The sequence below is a fragment of the Cetorhinus maximus genome, unplaced genomic scaffold (assembly GCF_964194155.1).
Source record: "Cetorhinus maximus unplaced genomic scaffold, sCetMax3.hap1.1 HAP1_SCAFFOLD_135, whole genome shotgun sequence".
Taxonomy (NCBI): Eukaryota; Metazoa; Chordata; class Chondrichthyes; order Lamniformes; family Cetorhinidae; genus Cetorhinus; species Cetorhinus maximus.
The window spans coordinates 278,259-295,593 of record NW_027596133.1 but is presented as its reverse complement, the minus strand read 5'-3'; the positions used below and the strand labels follow the sequence as shown (position 1 = coordinate 295,593).

General features: G+C 45.6%; 1 protein-coding gene across 1 annotated transcript in view; it reads left to right on the top strand.

Annotated features, from left to right (window-relative positions):
• LOC144672872 (SCO-spondin-like) overlaps positions 1-17,335 on the top strand; it is a 168,098-nt gene that overhangs the window by 63,263 nt on the left and 87,500 nt on the right. Inside the window, exons 7-9 of the mRNA XM_078534862.1 lie at positions 625-795; positions 2,197-2,403; positions 14,694-14,861. Of these exons, the coding sequence (XP_078390988.1) occupies positions 625-795; positions 2,197-2,403; positions 14,694-14,861 (546 nt within the window). The remainder of the gene's footprint in view (positions 1-624; positions 796-2,196; positions 2,404-14,693; positions 14,862-17,335) is intronic.

The window sequence follows — 17,335 nt, the reverse complement described above, 5'->3', positions numbered from 1 at the left end:
ACCTTGTCAAAGGCCTTACTAAAGTCCATGTAGACAACATCCACAGCCTTTCCTTCATCTACTTTCTTGGTAACCTCCTCGATAAACTCTACAAGGTTCGTTAAACACGACCTACCACGCACAAAGCCATGCTGACTATCCTTAATCAGCCCTTGGCTGTCCAAATAATTATATATCTGATCTCTCAGAACACCTTCCAATACTCTCTTTCTCTGTTGCTTTCTCTCTGTCACCATATCTGCTGCTCCCTCTCTGTCCCTCTTTGTCTCTCGCTCTCTCTGTCTCTCTCGCTCTCTCTGTCTCTCTCGCTCTCTCTGTCTCTCTCACTCTCTCTGTCTCTCTTGCTCTCTCTGTCTCTCTGTCTCTCTCTCTCTCTCTCTCTCCCCTTCTGTCACTTGCTCACTCCGTTGATGATATTTCTTTCACTCTGTTGTTCACTCTCTCACTGACATTCTTTTTCTCTGTCATTCATTCTTTCACTCTGTCTGTTAGTCTTTCTCATTCCTTCTCTCTCTGTCACTCATGCTCTCACTGTCATTCTTTCTCATACTCTCCTTCTGTCACTTGCCTTGTCTCTCTATCTCTTTCGCTCTATCATTCACTCTCGCTCTCTCTTCCCTTTAGATTCCGATGGATTTTCACCCTGGACCTCATGGACCAAGTGTTCCAGGAACTGCACAGACACAGACACACAGTTTCGCAGTGTCAAGAATCGGACCCGTTTCTGTTGGGAGCAGCAGAACTGCACAGGGGAAACATTCCAGGAGCGACCTTGTAACCTGCCCCAGTGCACAAGTAATCTCAGGACCCGGGCTCGGGGTCAGGGCTCAGGACTGGGGCTCAGGATCAGGGTTCAGGAATGGGGAATGGGGCTTGGGGTTGGGGTTCAGGATTGGGGCTCGGGGTCAGGGTTCAGGATTGGGGCTCGGGGTCAGGGTTCAGGATTGGGGCTCAGGGTCAGGGTTCAGGATTGGGGCTTGGGGTCAGGTTTCAGGCTCAGGACTCAGGGTTGGGGGTCAGGGTTTGGGGTTCAGGATCGGGGCAGTGAGTTGTTTGTTGGTGCCAGGTTTTTTGAGAGTTTCTTGATTCTAAACCTGTAAACATAACAGGAGCAGAGAGAGCAGTTCCTGCTTCCAGTTGACCCTGCTTGCAAAGGAAGGAGAATTGTTTCAAATCGTTACAGCATCAGGAAAATTGGCCTGAATCTCCAGTCTCAAACATGAAACAAGAACAGGATCAGATCCCGGATCAGGGGTCACCTCGAAGGGGGATTCATTCTTGGTTTTTCACTGTGCAAACCAGAGGCACATCCTCTCGATGAAAGAATCTGGGGCATGTTGTGGGGGATGGGTTCAGAATGACAGTGAGACATAGGAACAGGAGGAGGCCATTCAGCCCCTCGAATTAATTACAAGAATAGGCGGATTATGCTTCAGTTGTACAGGACATTAGTGATGCCACATCTGTTGTACTGTGTACAGTATTGGTCTCCTTATTTAAGGAAGGATGTAAATGCGTAAGAAGCAGTTCAGAGGTTTACTAGACTAACACCAGGAATGGGTGGGTTGTCTTATGAGGAAAGGTTGGACAGGTTAGGCTTGAACCCACTGGAGTTTAGAAGAGTAAAAGACAACTTTATTGAAACATAAAAGATCCTGAGGGGTCTTGACAGGGTGGATGTGGAGAGGATGTTTCCTCTTGTGGGAGAATCTAAAACTAGGGGTCACTGTTTAAAAATAAGGCGTTGCTCATTTAGGACTGAGATGAAGGAGAAATGTTTTTCTGAGGGTCGTGAGACTTTGGAACTCTCTTCCTCAAAAGGCAGTGGAAGCAGAGTCTTTGAGTATTTTTAAGGCTGAGCGAGATAGATTCTTGATTAACAAGGGGGTGAAAGGTTAGCGGGGGTTGGCAGGAATGTGGGGTTGAGGTTATATTCAAATCAGCCATGATCTTATTGAATCGTGGAGCAGGCTCGAGGGGCTGAGTGGCCTCCTCCTGCTCCTAATTTGTATGTTTGTATGTTCGTATGTACATAGGAACAGGATGAGGCCATTCAGTCCCTCGAGCCTGTTATGCAGGAACAGGAGGAGACAATACATCTCTTCCAGTTTGTTCTACCATTCATTTGGACTATAGTTGATCACATAGGTCATTGTGAATTCTGCTGTGGTTTATTTTCTGATTTATTGATTGCAGATGAAACACAATGTTCTAGAGAGAACTGCACGAGGGACTGCAGCTGGAACATGTGGTCAGAATGGAGTGAATGTTCCCGCTGGTGTGGGGTTGGTCAACAACACCGTCTCCGGACATACAACTGGCCACAGCCAGGCGGTCAGTGGTGTGAGGGAATCCTGACAGGAAATCTGGAGATCCGGTTCTGCAATATAAAGGCTTGCAAAGGTGAGAGGTCACAGGGAGCAGAGAGACTGAGGTGAAAGGTCATGGGGACAAATGCCCCAAAAGGTGAAATTCTCAACGGATGAAAGAAATTATGGGGTACAGACACATGGATCCTTTACCCCAGAGAGCCCTTGAATCCAAGACAATCAGAGCACCTAACAGGAGCAAGTGTAGATCATTCTGCTCCTCAAGCACTCTTTTTTTTATTCATTCATGGAATGTGGGCGTCACTGGCTAGGCCAGCATTTATTGTCCATCCCTAATTGCACTTGTTCAGAGGGCATTTAAGAGTCAAACACATTGCTGTGGATCTGGAGTCACCAGGTAAGGACGACAGATTTCCTTCCCTAAAAGACATTAGTGAACCAGATGGGTTTTTACAACAATCGACAATGGTTTCATGGTCATCATCAGACTTTTAATTCCAGATTTTTTAATTTAAATCATGCTTAACAAATCTACTGGAATTTTTCGAGGATGTAATTAGTAGAGTTGGTGAGGGGGAGCCAGTGGATGTGGTTTATTTGGACATTCAGAAGGCTTTCGACAAAGTCCCACATAAGAGATTGGTGTGTAAAATTAAAGCGCATGGGATCGGGGGTAGTGTATTGAGATGGATGGAAAACTGGTTGGCAGACAGGAAACAAAGAGTAGGAATAAACGGGTCTTTTTCCGAATGGCAGGCAGTGACTAGTGGGGTACCGCAGGGATCAGTGCTGGGACCCCAGCTATTCACAATATATATTAATGATTTAGATGAAGGAATTAAATGTAATATCTCCAAATTTGCAGATGACACAAAGCTGGGTGGGAGGGTGAGCTGTGAGGAGGATGCAGAGATGCTTCAGTGTGATTTGGACAAGCTGAGTGAGTGGGCAATTGCATGGCAGATGCAGTATAATGTGGATAAATATGAGGTTATCCATTTTGGTAGCAAAAACAGGAAGACAGATTATTATCTGAATGGCTATAAATTGAGAGAGGGCAATGTGCAACGAGACCTGGGTGTCCTTGTACACCAGTCGCTGAAGATAAGCATGCAGGTGCAGCAGGCGGTAAAGAAGGCAAATGGTATGTTGGCCTTCATAGCCAGAGGATTTGAGTACAGGAGCAGGGATGTCTTGCTGCAATTGTACAGGGCCTTGGTGAGACCACATCTGTAATATTATGTGTAGTTTTGGTCTCCTTATCTGAAGAAGGATGTTCTTGCTATAGAGGGAGTGCAGCGAAGGTTTACCCAACTGATTCCTGGGATGGCGGGACTGACATATGAGGAGAGATTGAGTCGGTTAGGATTATATTCGCTGGAGTTCAGAAGAATGAGGGGGGACCTCATAGAAACCTATAAAATTCTAACAGGACTAGACAGGGTAGATGCAGGAAGGATGTTCCCGATGGTGGGGGAGTCCAGAACCAGGAGTCACAGTCTAAGGATACGGGGTAGACCATTTAGGACTGAGATGAGGAGAAATTTCTTCACCCAGAGAGTGGTGAGCCTGTGGAATTCACTACCACAGAAAATAGTTGAGGCCAAAACATTGTATGTTTTCAAGAAGGAGTTAGATATAGCTCTTGGGGCGAAAGGGATCAAAGGATATGGGGAGAAATCGGGAGCAGGCTATTGAGTTGGATGATCAGCCATGATCATAATGAATGGCGGAGCAGGCTCGAAGGGCCGAATGGCCTACTCCTGCTCCTAGTTTCTATGTTTCTCTGTTTCTATTGAATTCAAATTCCACCATCTGGCAGAGCATCACCCTGGGTCTCTGGGTCTCTGGAATACTGGTCCGGTGACAATCTCACTGTGCCACCACCTCCCCTAAGATCATTGTTTCCAACTCCATTTCCCCGCCCACTCCCCATATTCAGTAATTTCCTGAGAGACCAAAAATCTGTCCCTCCCGGCCTTAAATGTATTAAACGATGGAGGAACCCCAACCCTCTGGGGCAGAGAATTCCAAAGATTCACTAATTTCTCCTCATTTCAGTTCTAAATGATCGGCCCCTTATCCTGAGACTGTTCCCCCGTGTTTTAGATTCACTGACCAACGAAAACAATCTCTCAGCGTTCACCCGATCAAACCCCTTCAGAATCTTTGATGTTTCAATGAGATCACATCTCATCCTTCGAAATTCCAGAGAATATTGACCCAATTTGCTCAGCCTTTCATCAGAGGACAACCCCCTCATCCCAGGGACCAATCTAGTGAACCTTCACTGTACCACCTCCAATGTAAGTACATCCTTCCTTAAATATGGAGACCCAAACTGCACTCAGTATTCCAGTATAAAAGCAAAATGTTGCAGGTGCTGGAAATCTGAAATAAAAACAGATAATGCTGGATGTGCTCAGCAGGTCGGGCAGCATCTGTGGAGAGAGAAACAGAGTTAACATTGAGTGAAATATGACTCATCAGGAAATGATGGTCTGGGGAGGCAGTGGAATAGTGGGATTGTCACTGAACTAATAATTCAGAGACCCAGGGTAATGCTCTGGGGACCAGGGTTCGAATCCGACCACAGCATATGGTGGAATTTGAATTCACTGAAAATCTGGAATTAAAAGTCTAACGATGACCAGGAAACCATTGTCGATTGTTATAAAAACCCACCTGGTTCACTAATGTCCTTTAGGGAAGGAAATCTGCCATCCTTACCTGGTCTGGCCTACATGTGACTCCAGACCCACAGCAATGTGGTGGACTCTTAACTGCCCCCTGAACAAGGGCAATTAGGGATGGGCAATAAACTCTGGCCTAGCCAGCGACACCCACATCCCATGAAGGAAGTAAAAGGTCATACGGACTCGAAACGTTAACTCTGTTTCTCTCTCCACAGAGGCTGCCGGACCTGCTGAGCTTTTCCAGCATTTTCTGTTTTTATTTCAGATTTCCATATTCTACAGTATTTTGTTTTTCTATCTTTTTGCAGCCTCTGTGTCCTCCTGACAACTTAGGCCTGGATTTTCTCTCCTGAGACTGGGAATTTTCCTGGCTCAGGATAAAGTTCATTCCAGGAGGAAGCAGCTGCCCCCTGGAAGCAGATTGGAGGCAGCCATGGGGACTGTCACCTGCCTGGACTCCCTGGGACTTTGTCCCAGTTGCTTTGTTAAATATTAGACCCTTTAGGCCTCACACCTCCTCAGCCCCCATTCCCCATTCCCCCCACCTACTCCCCAGACCTCAAAGGTCATGCTGAGATGAAATAAAATAATGTTCTAAGTATCTTACAGCCTTTGATATATAAAAAATACTTTAATTCATGAAAGCCCATTTAGTACATTTAAATTCCTTTAATTACATAATCCCTTGTAAAAACACTTGTATTCATAAACCCATATCAAAGACAGTTAATCCTTTAGTAATCTCTTTAAACTGTCAATCAAACTGCAAATTGACAGCCTACCCATTGTGATAATGACAGGTTGTGGAAAGCAGTCAAGTAGTAATAATGCCATAATGTTAGTCGTTAGGCTTATGCACCTTAAATGCTGTAACCTGCAAGGCCACAGACCAGGTGTCGGAAAGTGGGATTAAAATGAGTATCTAGTTTCTTTTTTTCTATTTTTGGCCAGCAAACATGATGAGCTGAATGGCCTCGTTCTGCACCGTAACTTTCCTATGGTTCTATGTCAACAAACAGCTATCGAAACTATGAGAACAGATTTTTCTTCTACTCTCAGAAACACAGACAGTTTCTTTCAGTTTTTAAAGGGTTGGCCATTTAAATAACATGGCAGCTTAAAATTCTACAGACCTTATTTTCTCTTCACAAGGATTTAGCATTTCTCTAAAGATTCACAATTCCGACACTGCAGGATAAGACCCTCGTTTCAGAGAAAATTGGTTCTGTTTAAACTCAGCACTGAATTCAAATGGCCCTGCTGAGCTTGGGTTTCCCCCATGTGGGAGTCATGCCCTGCCCCCTCTCCCTGCCCCCTCTCCCCCCCCCTCCCCCACCCAACAATCCCCGATGTGAAAATGAATTCTGCTGGGTAGGAGACGGGACTCCCAGAAACTGAGTTTGTCCATGTTGTGTAGTCTGCAGAGTCTCCATAACTCTGCAAAAATCCAGGCATTACATTTCAACCTCGCTTTGCATTGTTAGCAAACTTAGATACATTACTCTCTGTCTCTCTGTCTGAGTTATTAATATAGATTGTAAATATCTGAGGCCCCAGCACTGATACTTGTGGTAATCCACTAGTCACAGCTGCCATTTTGAAAATGTCCATTATTCCCTACTCCCTGCTTCCTGTCCATCAACCATGCGTTCCAAAATTCTGTAGATTCTGGAGCAGTCCCAGCAGATTTGAGGGTAGCAAATGTAACCCCACTGTTTAAAAAAGAAGAGAGGGAGAAAACAGGGAATTACAGACCAGTTAGACTAACATCAGTAGTAGGGAAAATGCTAGAGTTGATTATAAAGGATGTGATAACAGGACACTTAGAAAATATCAATGGGATTAGACAAAGTCATCATGGATTTATGAAGGGAAATTATGTTTGATAAACCCACTGGAGTTTTTTGAGGACATAACTAGCAGAATAGATAAGGGAGAACCAGTGGATATGGTGTATTTGGGTTTTCAGAAGGCTTTTGATAAAGTCCCACGTAAAAGATTAATGTGCAAAATTAAAGTACATGGGATTGGGGGTAATATATTGGCATGGATTGAGAATTGGTTAGCACAGGAAACAGAGAGTAGGAATAAATGGGTCTTTTTCGGAGTGGCAGGCAGTGACTAGTGGGGTACCGCAGGGATCAGTGCTTGGGTCCCAGCTATTCACAATGGTTTGGATGAGGGAACCAAATGTAATATTTCCAAGTTTGCTGATGACACTAAACTAGGTGGGAATGTGAGCGATGAGGAGGATGTTAAGAGGCTTCAAGGTGATTTAGACAGGTTGAGTGAATGGGCAAATACATGGTAGATGCAGTATAACGTGGATAAGTGTGAAGTTATCCACTTTGGTAGGAAAAACAGAATGGCAGAGTATTATTTAAATGGTGATCGATTGGGAAATGTGGATGTACAAAGGGACCTGGGTGTCCTTGTACACCAATCACTGAAAGCAAGTATGCAGGTGCAGCAAACAGTTAAGAAGGCAAATGGTATGTTGGCCTTCATTGTGAGAGGACTTGAGTACAGGAGCAAGGATGTCTTACTGCAGCTGTACAGGGCCTTGGTGAGACCACACCTGGAGTATTGTGTGTAGTTTTGGTTTCCTCACCTAAGAAAGGATATACTTGCCATAGAGGGAGTGCAGCGAAGGTTCACCAGACTGATTCCTGGGATGGCAGGAATTTCGTATGAGGAGAGATTGGGCCGACTAGGCCCTGTATTCACTGGAGTTTAGAAGAATGAGAGGGGATCTCATTGAAACATATAAAATTCTGACAGGGATGGACAGACTGGATGCAGAGATGATGTTTCCTCTGGCTGGAGGAGCCTTAAACAAGGTGTAGGTCCGGGGTAGGCCATTCAGGACTGAGATGAAGAGAAACTTCTTCACTCAGAGGGTGGTGAGCCTGTGGAATTCTCTACCACAGAAGCTGTGGAGGCCAAGTCACTGAATATATTTGAGGAAATAGATAGATTTCTGGACTCTAAAGGCATCAATGGGTGTGGGGAGAGAGCAGGAGTACAGTGTTGAGATAGAGGATCAGCCATGATCATACTGAATGGCGGAGCAGGCTCGAAGGGCCGAATGGCCTACTCCTGCTCCTAGTTTCTATGTTTCTATTTTAATCCTCTAACCATGATCAACTCCATGATCCCTTATCTTGTGTATTAACAGTTTGTGTGGCACCTTATCATATGCCTTTTGGAAATCAAGCCCATTACAGTGACTCGCTCCCCTTGATCTATGCTCCTAGATAAATTCTCAAAAACATTCCAATATATTTGTAAAAAGAACATGTTGACTTTTTCTGATCACACTGTGATTTTCTAAGTGTATTGATGAGATTTCCCGATGTCAGGCTAACAGCTCTGTAGTTCAAAAACAAAAACAGAAATACCTGGAAAAACTCAGCAGGTCTGGCAGCATCGGTGGAGAGAAGCACAGTTGACGTTTTGAGTCCTCATGACCCTTCCACAGACCTTCATCGGTTCTGTTGAAGGGTCATGATGACTCGAAACGTCAACTGTGCTTCTCTCCACCGATGCTGCCAGACCTGCTGAGTTTTTCCAAGTATTTTTGTTTTGGATTTCCAGCATCCGCAGTTCTTTGCTTTTAGTCTGTAGTTCCCTGTTTTCTCTCTCCCTCCTTTCTTGAGTAGCAATGTTACATTTGCTAACTTCCAATCTGTTGGAAGCATTGTGAAAACAGGGGAATTTTGGAAAATCATATTGGTACATCCTCCATCTTTGCAGCTATCTCCTTTAACACACTAGGATGTAGGTCATCAGGGAGCTTGACAAACTGTTTAATGGAGATGCTAAATGTGTCAGGAAAATAGTATTCCAAGATATTGACCACTGACGGTCTGTCCAAAGGGAAAGGGAACAGGGGTCACAAATAACATAGAGTGAAGGGGTGGGGGGCGGTCATCAGTTGTTACAGGGATGGTTAGTGGGCCTCTCACCTCAGAGGCAGAACATTGTGGGTTCAAGTCCAGTAAGGAGGGTGCAAGGAGACAGGTGATGACACTGGAGTGAGATGGAGACTGTGTGAGTAGCAAATTAGGTTCTGGTAAGTTCTGGTAAGTCCTTTTCAGGTTTTAACTATAGATTAAGAATCAAGGTCCGGTATAGTACTAACCTTCAAGTAAGTTAGGTTAGCTTGTTAAACAGACAACTGCATGGAGTGGCAGTTATCTGTCAATCACCTGAAAGCAGTTGGTTTAAGTGGTGTTAATTCCTGTAGCAGGAAGCTAAACCAGCTAGTGATTCATCAGAGGGTCTATAAAAGAGATAGGCTTTTCAAACTGCACGGTCAGCAAAGGGCATTCAAGGAGACAGATGACTACATCAGAGTGAGACAAAAACCATGCAAGTAGTGAATTAGATTCACGTGGATTTTTGATGCATGGGGGAAAGACATGTGGTATACATAGGAATTATTCTGTGTTAATTGAGTGGATAAGTAACTAAAAAACACAAGTAACAGTGGCAGGACAGGTGGTATGTTGCAGCTGTGGAATGTGGGTACTTTTGTATGTCAAGGTAATCCAGGGCAAACACATCTGCAGGAAGTGTAAGCAGCTTGAGGAATTCCGGATCAGGATTATTGATCTGGAAGCCGAACTGCAGTCACTGTGCAACATAAGGGAGGGGGAGAAATACCTGGACACTTTGCTCCAGAAGACAGTCACATCTCTTGGAAGAGGGTCATTTGTTTTGGGCAGTAGTGAAGGACAGGAGGATGTGACCATGAGTGAGGCAGGTAAAAGTACTGAGCAGATGGTAGTGTAGGAACCTCAGATGTTGCAATGGTCAAACAGGTTTGAGGTACTCACGATTAAAGCGAGGTCTGCAAGGTGGATGAGCTAGCTGGCCATGGCACTGTGGTACAGGAAGCCATTCAATCAGAGCAAACAGGAATGCAGTGTAATAGGGGACAGTGTAGTTAGGGGGATTGACACTGTTCTGTGCAGCAAACAGTGAGAGTCCAGAAGCCTATCTTGCCTGCTTGGTGCCAGGATTTGGGATATCTGCTCAGGGGTAGATGGGAATGTGGAATTTGAAACACAAGAAGATCAGTCATGATCTTATTGAACAGCTGAACAGGCTCGAGGGGCCAAATGGCCTACTCCTATTCCTATTTCATATGTTCTTGTGGCTGAAGAAGAATTTGTGGTGGGCAGGGGAGGAACCAGTTGTTGTGGTCCATGTAGGTACCAACGACATATACAGGACAAGGAAGGAGGTTCTGCAAAGTTAGTCTGAGGAACTAGGTACCAAATTTAAAACAGAACCTCAAAGGTAACAATCTCTGGATTATTACCTGAGCCACGTGCAAATTGGCACTGCACAAATAAGATTAGAGAGATGAATGCGTGGCTCAAAGACGGGTGTGAGAGAAGTGGGTTCCAGTTTGTGGGGCACTGGCACCAGTACTGGGGAAAGTGAGGGCTGTACTGTTGGGATGGTTTACACCTGAACCGCGCTGGGACCAGCGTTCTTGTGAATTACACAGCCAGGGAAGTAGAGAGGGTTTTAAACTAAAGAAAGAGGGTGAGGGATCAAGTTTGGGTAGATGTGGCAAATCAGGGGGTAGAGTTAAAGCAGGAGAGGAAAATAGCAAAATGGGAAATGAGAGTTATAGAATGGCAGGTAGGGGCAGAGAGACAAAACCTAAGAATACACCATCAGTCAAGACTAGATGTCACAAAGATAACAAAAAGACAAAACTAAAGGTTCTCTATCTGAATGCACATAGCATTTATAACAAAGTATATGAATTGATAGCCCACATTGAAGTAAATAGAAATTATCTGATGGCCATTACGGAGATGTGGCTGCAGGGTGACAAGGATTGGTCCTGAAAATTGATGGGGTATATGATATTCAAGAAGAATAGGAAGCTAGGTAAAGGCAGAGGGGTAGCACTGTTAATCAAGGATGGCATTTGCACAACAGTTAAAGATGGCCTTGGTTCAGGAGCTCAGGATGTAGAATCAGTTTGGGTGGAGATGAGGAATAATAGGGGAAAGAAGTCGCTAGTGGGAGTGATCTACAGGTCCCCTAACAGTAACCACAATGTAGGACAAAGTATACAAGAATAAATATTGGGTGCTTGTGATAAAGGGATGGCAGTAATCCTGGGTGACTTTATTCTACACATAAACTGGAAAAATCAGATTGGCAGTAGCAGCCTGGATGAGGAGTTCATAGAATGTTTTTGAGATAGTTTCTTAGAGCAGCACGTTCTGGAACCAACCAGAGAGCAGGTTATATTAGACTTGGTATTGTGTAATATGACAGGATTAACCTCAGAGTAAAGGCACCCCTAGGTAGTAGTGTCCACAATATGATTGAATTTTACGTCCAGTTTGAAAGGGAGAAGAGTGGGTCTAAGACTAGTATTTTAAACATAAATAAGGGCAACTATGTGGGCCTGAAAGCTGAGCTAGCTGAAGTGAACTGGGAAACTAGGCTAGGGGGTAGATCAATAGAGAAATAGTGGCAGACATTTAAGGGAGCATTTCAGAATACTCAGAATAAATGTATTCCTACTGTAAAAGAAAAATCCTAAAGGGAGGACCCACCATACGTGGCTAACTAAAGAAGATAAGTAAAGCATCAAATGTAAGGGAAAAAACATATAACAGCACAAAGATGAGTGGCAGGTCAGAAGATTGGTCAGAATATATAAAGCGGCAGAAAATGACTAAAAGGTTATCAGGAAAACAAATTAGAGTATGAGAGGAATTAGCTAGAAATATAAAAATAGATAGCAAGAGTTTCTACAGGTATTTAAACAGGAAAAGAGTAAGTAAAGTGAGTGTTGGTCCTCTAGAGAGTGACAGTGGGAATTAATAGTGGATAATAAGGAAATGGCAGATGTAATGAACAAATATTTTGTTTCTATCTTCATTGAAGGGGGTACAAAAAACATTCCAGTAATAGCTGTAAACCAGGAGGTGGAAGGGAGAGAGGAACTTGGAGAAATTGAAATCACTAGGGAAACAGTACTGAGCAAACTGATGGAGCTGGGGCATGACAAGTCTCCAGGTCCCGATGGGCTACATCCTAGGGTCTTAAAAGAGGTGGCTAATGAGGTAGCTGATGTGCTGTGTTAATTTTCCAAAATTCGCTAGATTCTGGGAAGGTTCCATCAGATTGGAAAGTAACAAATATAACCCCTCTATTGACGAAGGGAGGGAGACAGAAAACAGGAAACTATAAGCCAGTTAGCTTGATGTCTGTCACAGGGAAGTTGTTAGAATCGATCATTAAGGAGGTTATAGCTGGGCACTTAGAAAATCTCAAGGCAATAAGGGAGAGTCAGCATGGTTTGTGAAAGGGAAATCATGTTTAACCATTTTATTAGAGTGCTTTGAAGGAATAACATGCATTATGGATAAAGGGGAACCAGTGGATGTACTGAACTTGGATTCCCAGAAGGCATCTGATAAAGTGCCACATCAAAGGTTATTGCAGAAAATAAAAGCGTATGGTGTAGAGAGTAAAGTATCAGCAGGGGTAGGAGATTGACTGGCTGGTAGAAAACAGAGAGTATGCATAAATGGGCCTTTTTCTGATTGGCAGTATGTGACAAGTGGAGTCCCACAGGGGTCTGTACTGGGGCCACAACTTCTTATGATTTATATAATTGACATAGATGAGGGGAGTGAGGACATGGTAGCTAAATTTGTAGATGACACAAAGAGAGGTAGGGAAGTATGTTGTGAAGAGGACATGAGGTTGCAGATGGATATAGTTAGGTTGAGTGAGTGGGCAAAAATCTGGCAGATGGAGTTTAATGTGGGAAAATGTGAAGTTTATTTTGGCAGGAAGAATTAAAAAGCAGAGTATTACATAAATGGAGAACGACTGCAGAATTCTGAGGTACAGAAGGATCTAGATGTTTGGGTGCATGAGTCACAAAAAATGAGTGCACAGGTACAGCAAATAATTAAGGAAGCTAATGGAATGCTATCCTTTATTACGAAAGGGATTGAACATAAAAGTGAGGATGTTATGCTTCAGTTATACAGGGCATTGGTGAGACCACATCTCGAATACTGAGCAGTTTTGATCTCCTTATTTAAGGAAGGATGTAATTGCATTGGAGGCGGTTCAGAGGAGGTTTACTAGATTGATACCTGGAATGAGTGGGTTGTCTTATGAGGAAAGGTTGGACAGACTGGGCTTGTTTCCACTGGAGTTTGGAAGAGTGAGGGGTGATTTGATTGAAGTTTACAAGATCCTGAACGGCCTTGACAAGGTGGACGTGGAAAGGATGTTTCCTCTTGTGGGTGAGTCCAGAACTAGGGGGCACTGTTTTAAAATTAGGGGTCACCCTTTTAGGACAGAGATGAGGAGAATTTTTTTCTCTGAGGGTTGTGCAACTTTAGAACTCTGCCTCAAAAGGTGTTGGAGGCGGGGTCATTGAATATTTTTAATGCAGAGGTAGATAGATTCTTGTTAGGAACAGAATCAAAGGTTATTGGGGTTAGATGGGAATGTGGAAATCGAAACACAAGAAGGTCAGCCATGATCTTATTGAATGGCTCAAGGGGCTAAATTGTCTACTCCTGTTCCTATTTCTTATGTTCACATATATTGGGACATTGGCTCCCTGCAGAACAACCCAGCCAAGTCCAATTCCCTCAACCTGGCAACTTTATTTCCTTCAAGTGTCCATCCAATTTCCTTTTGAAATCATTGATCATCTCCATTTCCACCGGCCTCATAGACAGCGAGTTCCAGTTCATTACCACTCACTGTGTAAAAACGCTCTTTCTCACCCCCCACGCCCCCCCCCAACCCCTGTATCTCTCAGCCGAGACCTTAAATCTGTCTCCCCCAGGTCCTTGTACCATCAGCCAATGGGAACAGCTTTCCTTTCTCTACCTTATTTAAACCTGTCATCGTCTTGTCCCCTTGATCAAATCTCCCCTCAATCTCCTTCACTCCAAGGTGAACAACCCCAGCTTTTCCAACCCAACCTTGTAACTAAAACCCCCTCACCCCTGGACCCATTCGGGTAAATCTCCCCCACACCCTCTCAAGGAGCCTCACATCCTCCCCAAAGTGTGGTGACCAGAACTGGTCACAATTTGTGGCCTAACCAGAGCTTTATAAAGGTTCATCAAAACTTCCCTGTTTTTGTACTCGATGCCTCTATTTATGAAGCCCAAGATCCCATATACTTTGCTAACCCTCTCTCAATGTGTCCTGTCAAAGATCAATGCACATTCACCCCCAGGACTCTCTGTTCACATTCTTTAGCACTGGGCCATTAACTCTATGTTGCCTCTCCCTACCCCTTCTACCAAAATGTATCACGTGACACTATTTCAAAGAAGAGCAATGGAGTTTTTCCTCTTGTTCTGGCCAATATTTATCCCCTCAATCTTTATAATAAGAACTATTTTATCTGTTCTGATCACATTGCTGTTTGTGAGATCTTGCAGTGTATAAATCAGCTATCATTTTCCCTTTATTCCAGCAGTGAGCACTCTTCAAAACTATTTCTTTGGCTATAAAACAATTTAGATAAATTCCAGTCTGTCTTCTCCTCGGTCACCGTGTGGAACAAGAGGTCACCATTGGTCTGTGTGGATGGAGAGGGAACGCCAATGGTCACTAACTGCTGTCTCTCTTGGTTTGTTAGTGAATGGCAGGTGGTCCAGTTGGAGTCCTTGGTCGATATGTGACCGTTCCTGTGGGGGGGGGAAGTCTCTACGGATGCGGTCTTGCACTGACCCACCCCCAAAGAATGGAGGCAGGAGATGCCCTGGAGAACGATTTGAAGTGATGCTGTGTAATGTACAACCCTGTGGTGAGAATGAGAGGATATTTATGGTTGATTTGTGTTAATTTTGTCGGTTGGCCTGGTTTAGGAGCTGATGGGGATCCAGCTGGTGGATGTGGGTGGGCGTGGGCCAAGTGGAGAGTGGACTCGGGGGGAGGTGGGGGTGGTTAGTATTTAGCTGACAAATCCTGGCTTTGATTTTAATGGATGGTTTGGGAGGCAGTGATGACGGCTGGATCTAGATGGTGATGTTCAGATCCGGGAGACGGGGTTGGGGTCCAGGAGACGGGGTTGTGGCGCGGGAGGTGGGGTTGTGGCGCGGGAGGCGGGGTTGTGGCGCGGGAGGCGGGGTTGTGGCGCGGGAGGCGGGGTTGTGGCGCGGGAGGCGGGGTTGTGGCGCGGGAGGCGGGGTTGTGGCGCGGGAGGCGGGGTTGTGGCGCGGGAGGCGGGGTTGGGGCGCGTGAGGCGGGGTTGGGGCGCGTGAGGCGGGGTTGGGGCGCGTGAGGCGGGGTTGGGGCGCGTGAGGCGGGGTTGGGGCGCGGGAGGCGGGGTTGGGGCGCGGGAGGCGGGGTTGGGGCGCGGGAGGCGGGGTTGGGGCGGGGGAGGCGGGGTTCGGAGAGCTGCTCCGTCACGATGAAAATAACGGAACTGCCTAAAAATCATAAGCCTCACCCCCAAATGTGACTATTCCCATTTTCGCGGGTATGAGGCTCGGGCGTGTTTCACACAAACCACCTTCTATTCTGGCCATTTAAACCCTCAGCTCCCTCGACTCTCATCAGAAAGCAAGGACTGTGGAACCCAATGTCTGCAGAGTAGACCTGGTATCTGCAGGTCTGAACATGGAGTATTTCTTTGGGCAGCCAGGGTAATGTACCCCTGAGCAAATAGCTTTAAATTTTATTCACACCCCCAGACTTGACACCAAATCAATTTCTACAATCTTCCCTTAACCTCCTCCTTTGTCCCGACTGACTCATGCACCAGGTGCCAGGAGGACCTGTGAGCGGAAGAAAGGTGCATAACTTCATAGAGAACATAGAAGATGGGCGGAGACCAGGGAGGGGGCAGAGGGTCAGGGGGAAGCGGCTGCTGCTCGCACCCCAGGAAGGAGGAGGATGAGAGGCAGGATAATCAAATACCATCCTGTGGGAAGGGTGCATAGACCTTGGGCATTCTCCCTCAATCTGATGGAGAACCAGTGTCAATGGTGACTGGGCTGTGAGCTGGTGACAGACACATGTCACATGGTTCAGCAGCAACTGGAGCCACAACCCATCGATCCCAATGCCCTGCCAGTGGCTGTGATGGTAACCGTCGCTCTGACGCTCTATCCCTCAGCATCTTTCCAGGGACCCTCAGGAGTCCTGTCTGGTATCTGCCAGTCAGCAGCACACAGCTGCATGGAGGCTGTAACTAATGCCCTGTTTGTTCATGTGGGGATCACATTAATTTCTCGGTAGATTTGGTGTCTCAGACGCAGGGAGCCACAGCCTTTGCCCAGGTGACAGTCTTCGCTCGGGTGCAGGATGCTATTGGTTACACTCAGCTCAGATACAGACACCTTTATCAACCAGAAGTCCTTTGCTCATCAACGTCCACGTGGTCTGTGACCACCACAAGCTCGTCCTTCATGTGTGCGTGAGGTTCCCTGGCAGATGAAACAACTCCTCCAAACTGAGGAATTCCCAACTCCCCCAGTTATTTCAGCCACCAACATGGGTCTGTGGTCGGCTTCTCGGGACAAGGGCTATCGTTTAAGAACTTGGAGAATGACTCGCTTTAGAAGCACAAAGGGACTGAGCACAGCTACAACAGCAGCCATGTTGTCACCAGCGGTACCATCGAGCAGACAATTGGTATTTTAAAGATGTGCTTCAGGTGCCTCAATTGCTCAGGTGGAGCTCTGCAATGTGCCCCAACAAGGGTATCCTGGATAGTAGCAGTGTGCTGCCTGCTGCACAACAATGTGCTGGGAGGGATATACAAACTGTAGAAGGTGAGGCCATGGGAACATAGGAACTGGAGCAGGAGTAGGCCATTCAACCCCTCGGGCCTGCTCCACCATTTAACTAGATCATGGCTGATCACATACCCCTACTCCATTTCCCCACTGTTCCCATATCCCTGAAGTCATTCATAGCTAGAAATCCATTGATTTCTGTCTTCAACATGATCAATAATTGAGCTTCCATATCCCGCTGGCGTAGAGAATTCCAAAGATTCACTACCCTCTGAGTGAAGAAATTCCTCCTCATCTCAGTCCTAAATGGCTGACCCCTTATTCTGAGACTGTGTCCCCTGGTTCTAGACCCTCCCCACCCCAGCCAGGGAAACACCCTTCCTGTATCCACCCTGTCGAGCCCTGTAAGAACTTTGTATACTTCAGTTAGATCATCTCTCATTCACTCTACAGAATACAGGCCCAGTCTCCTCAATCTCTCTTTATAAAACAATCCCCCAATCCCAGGGATCAGTCTGGTGAACCTCCATTGCACTCC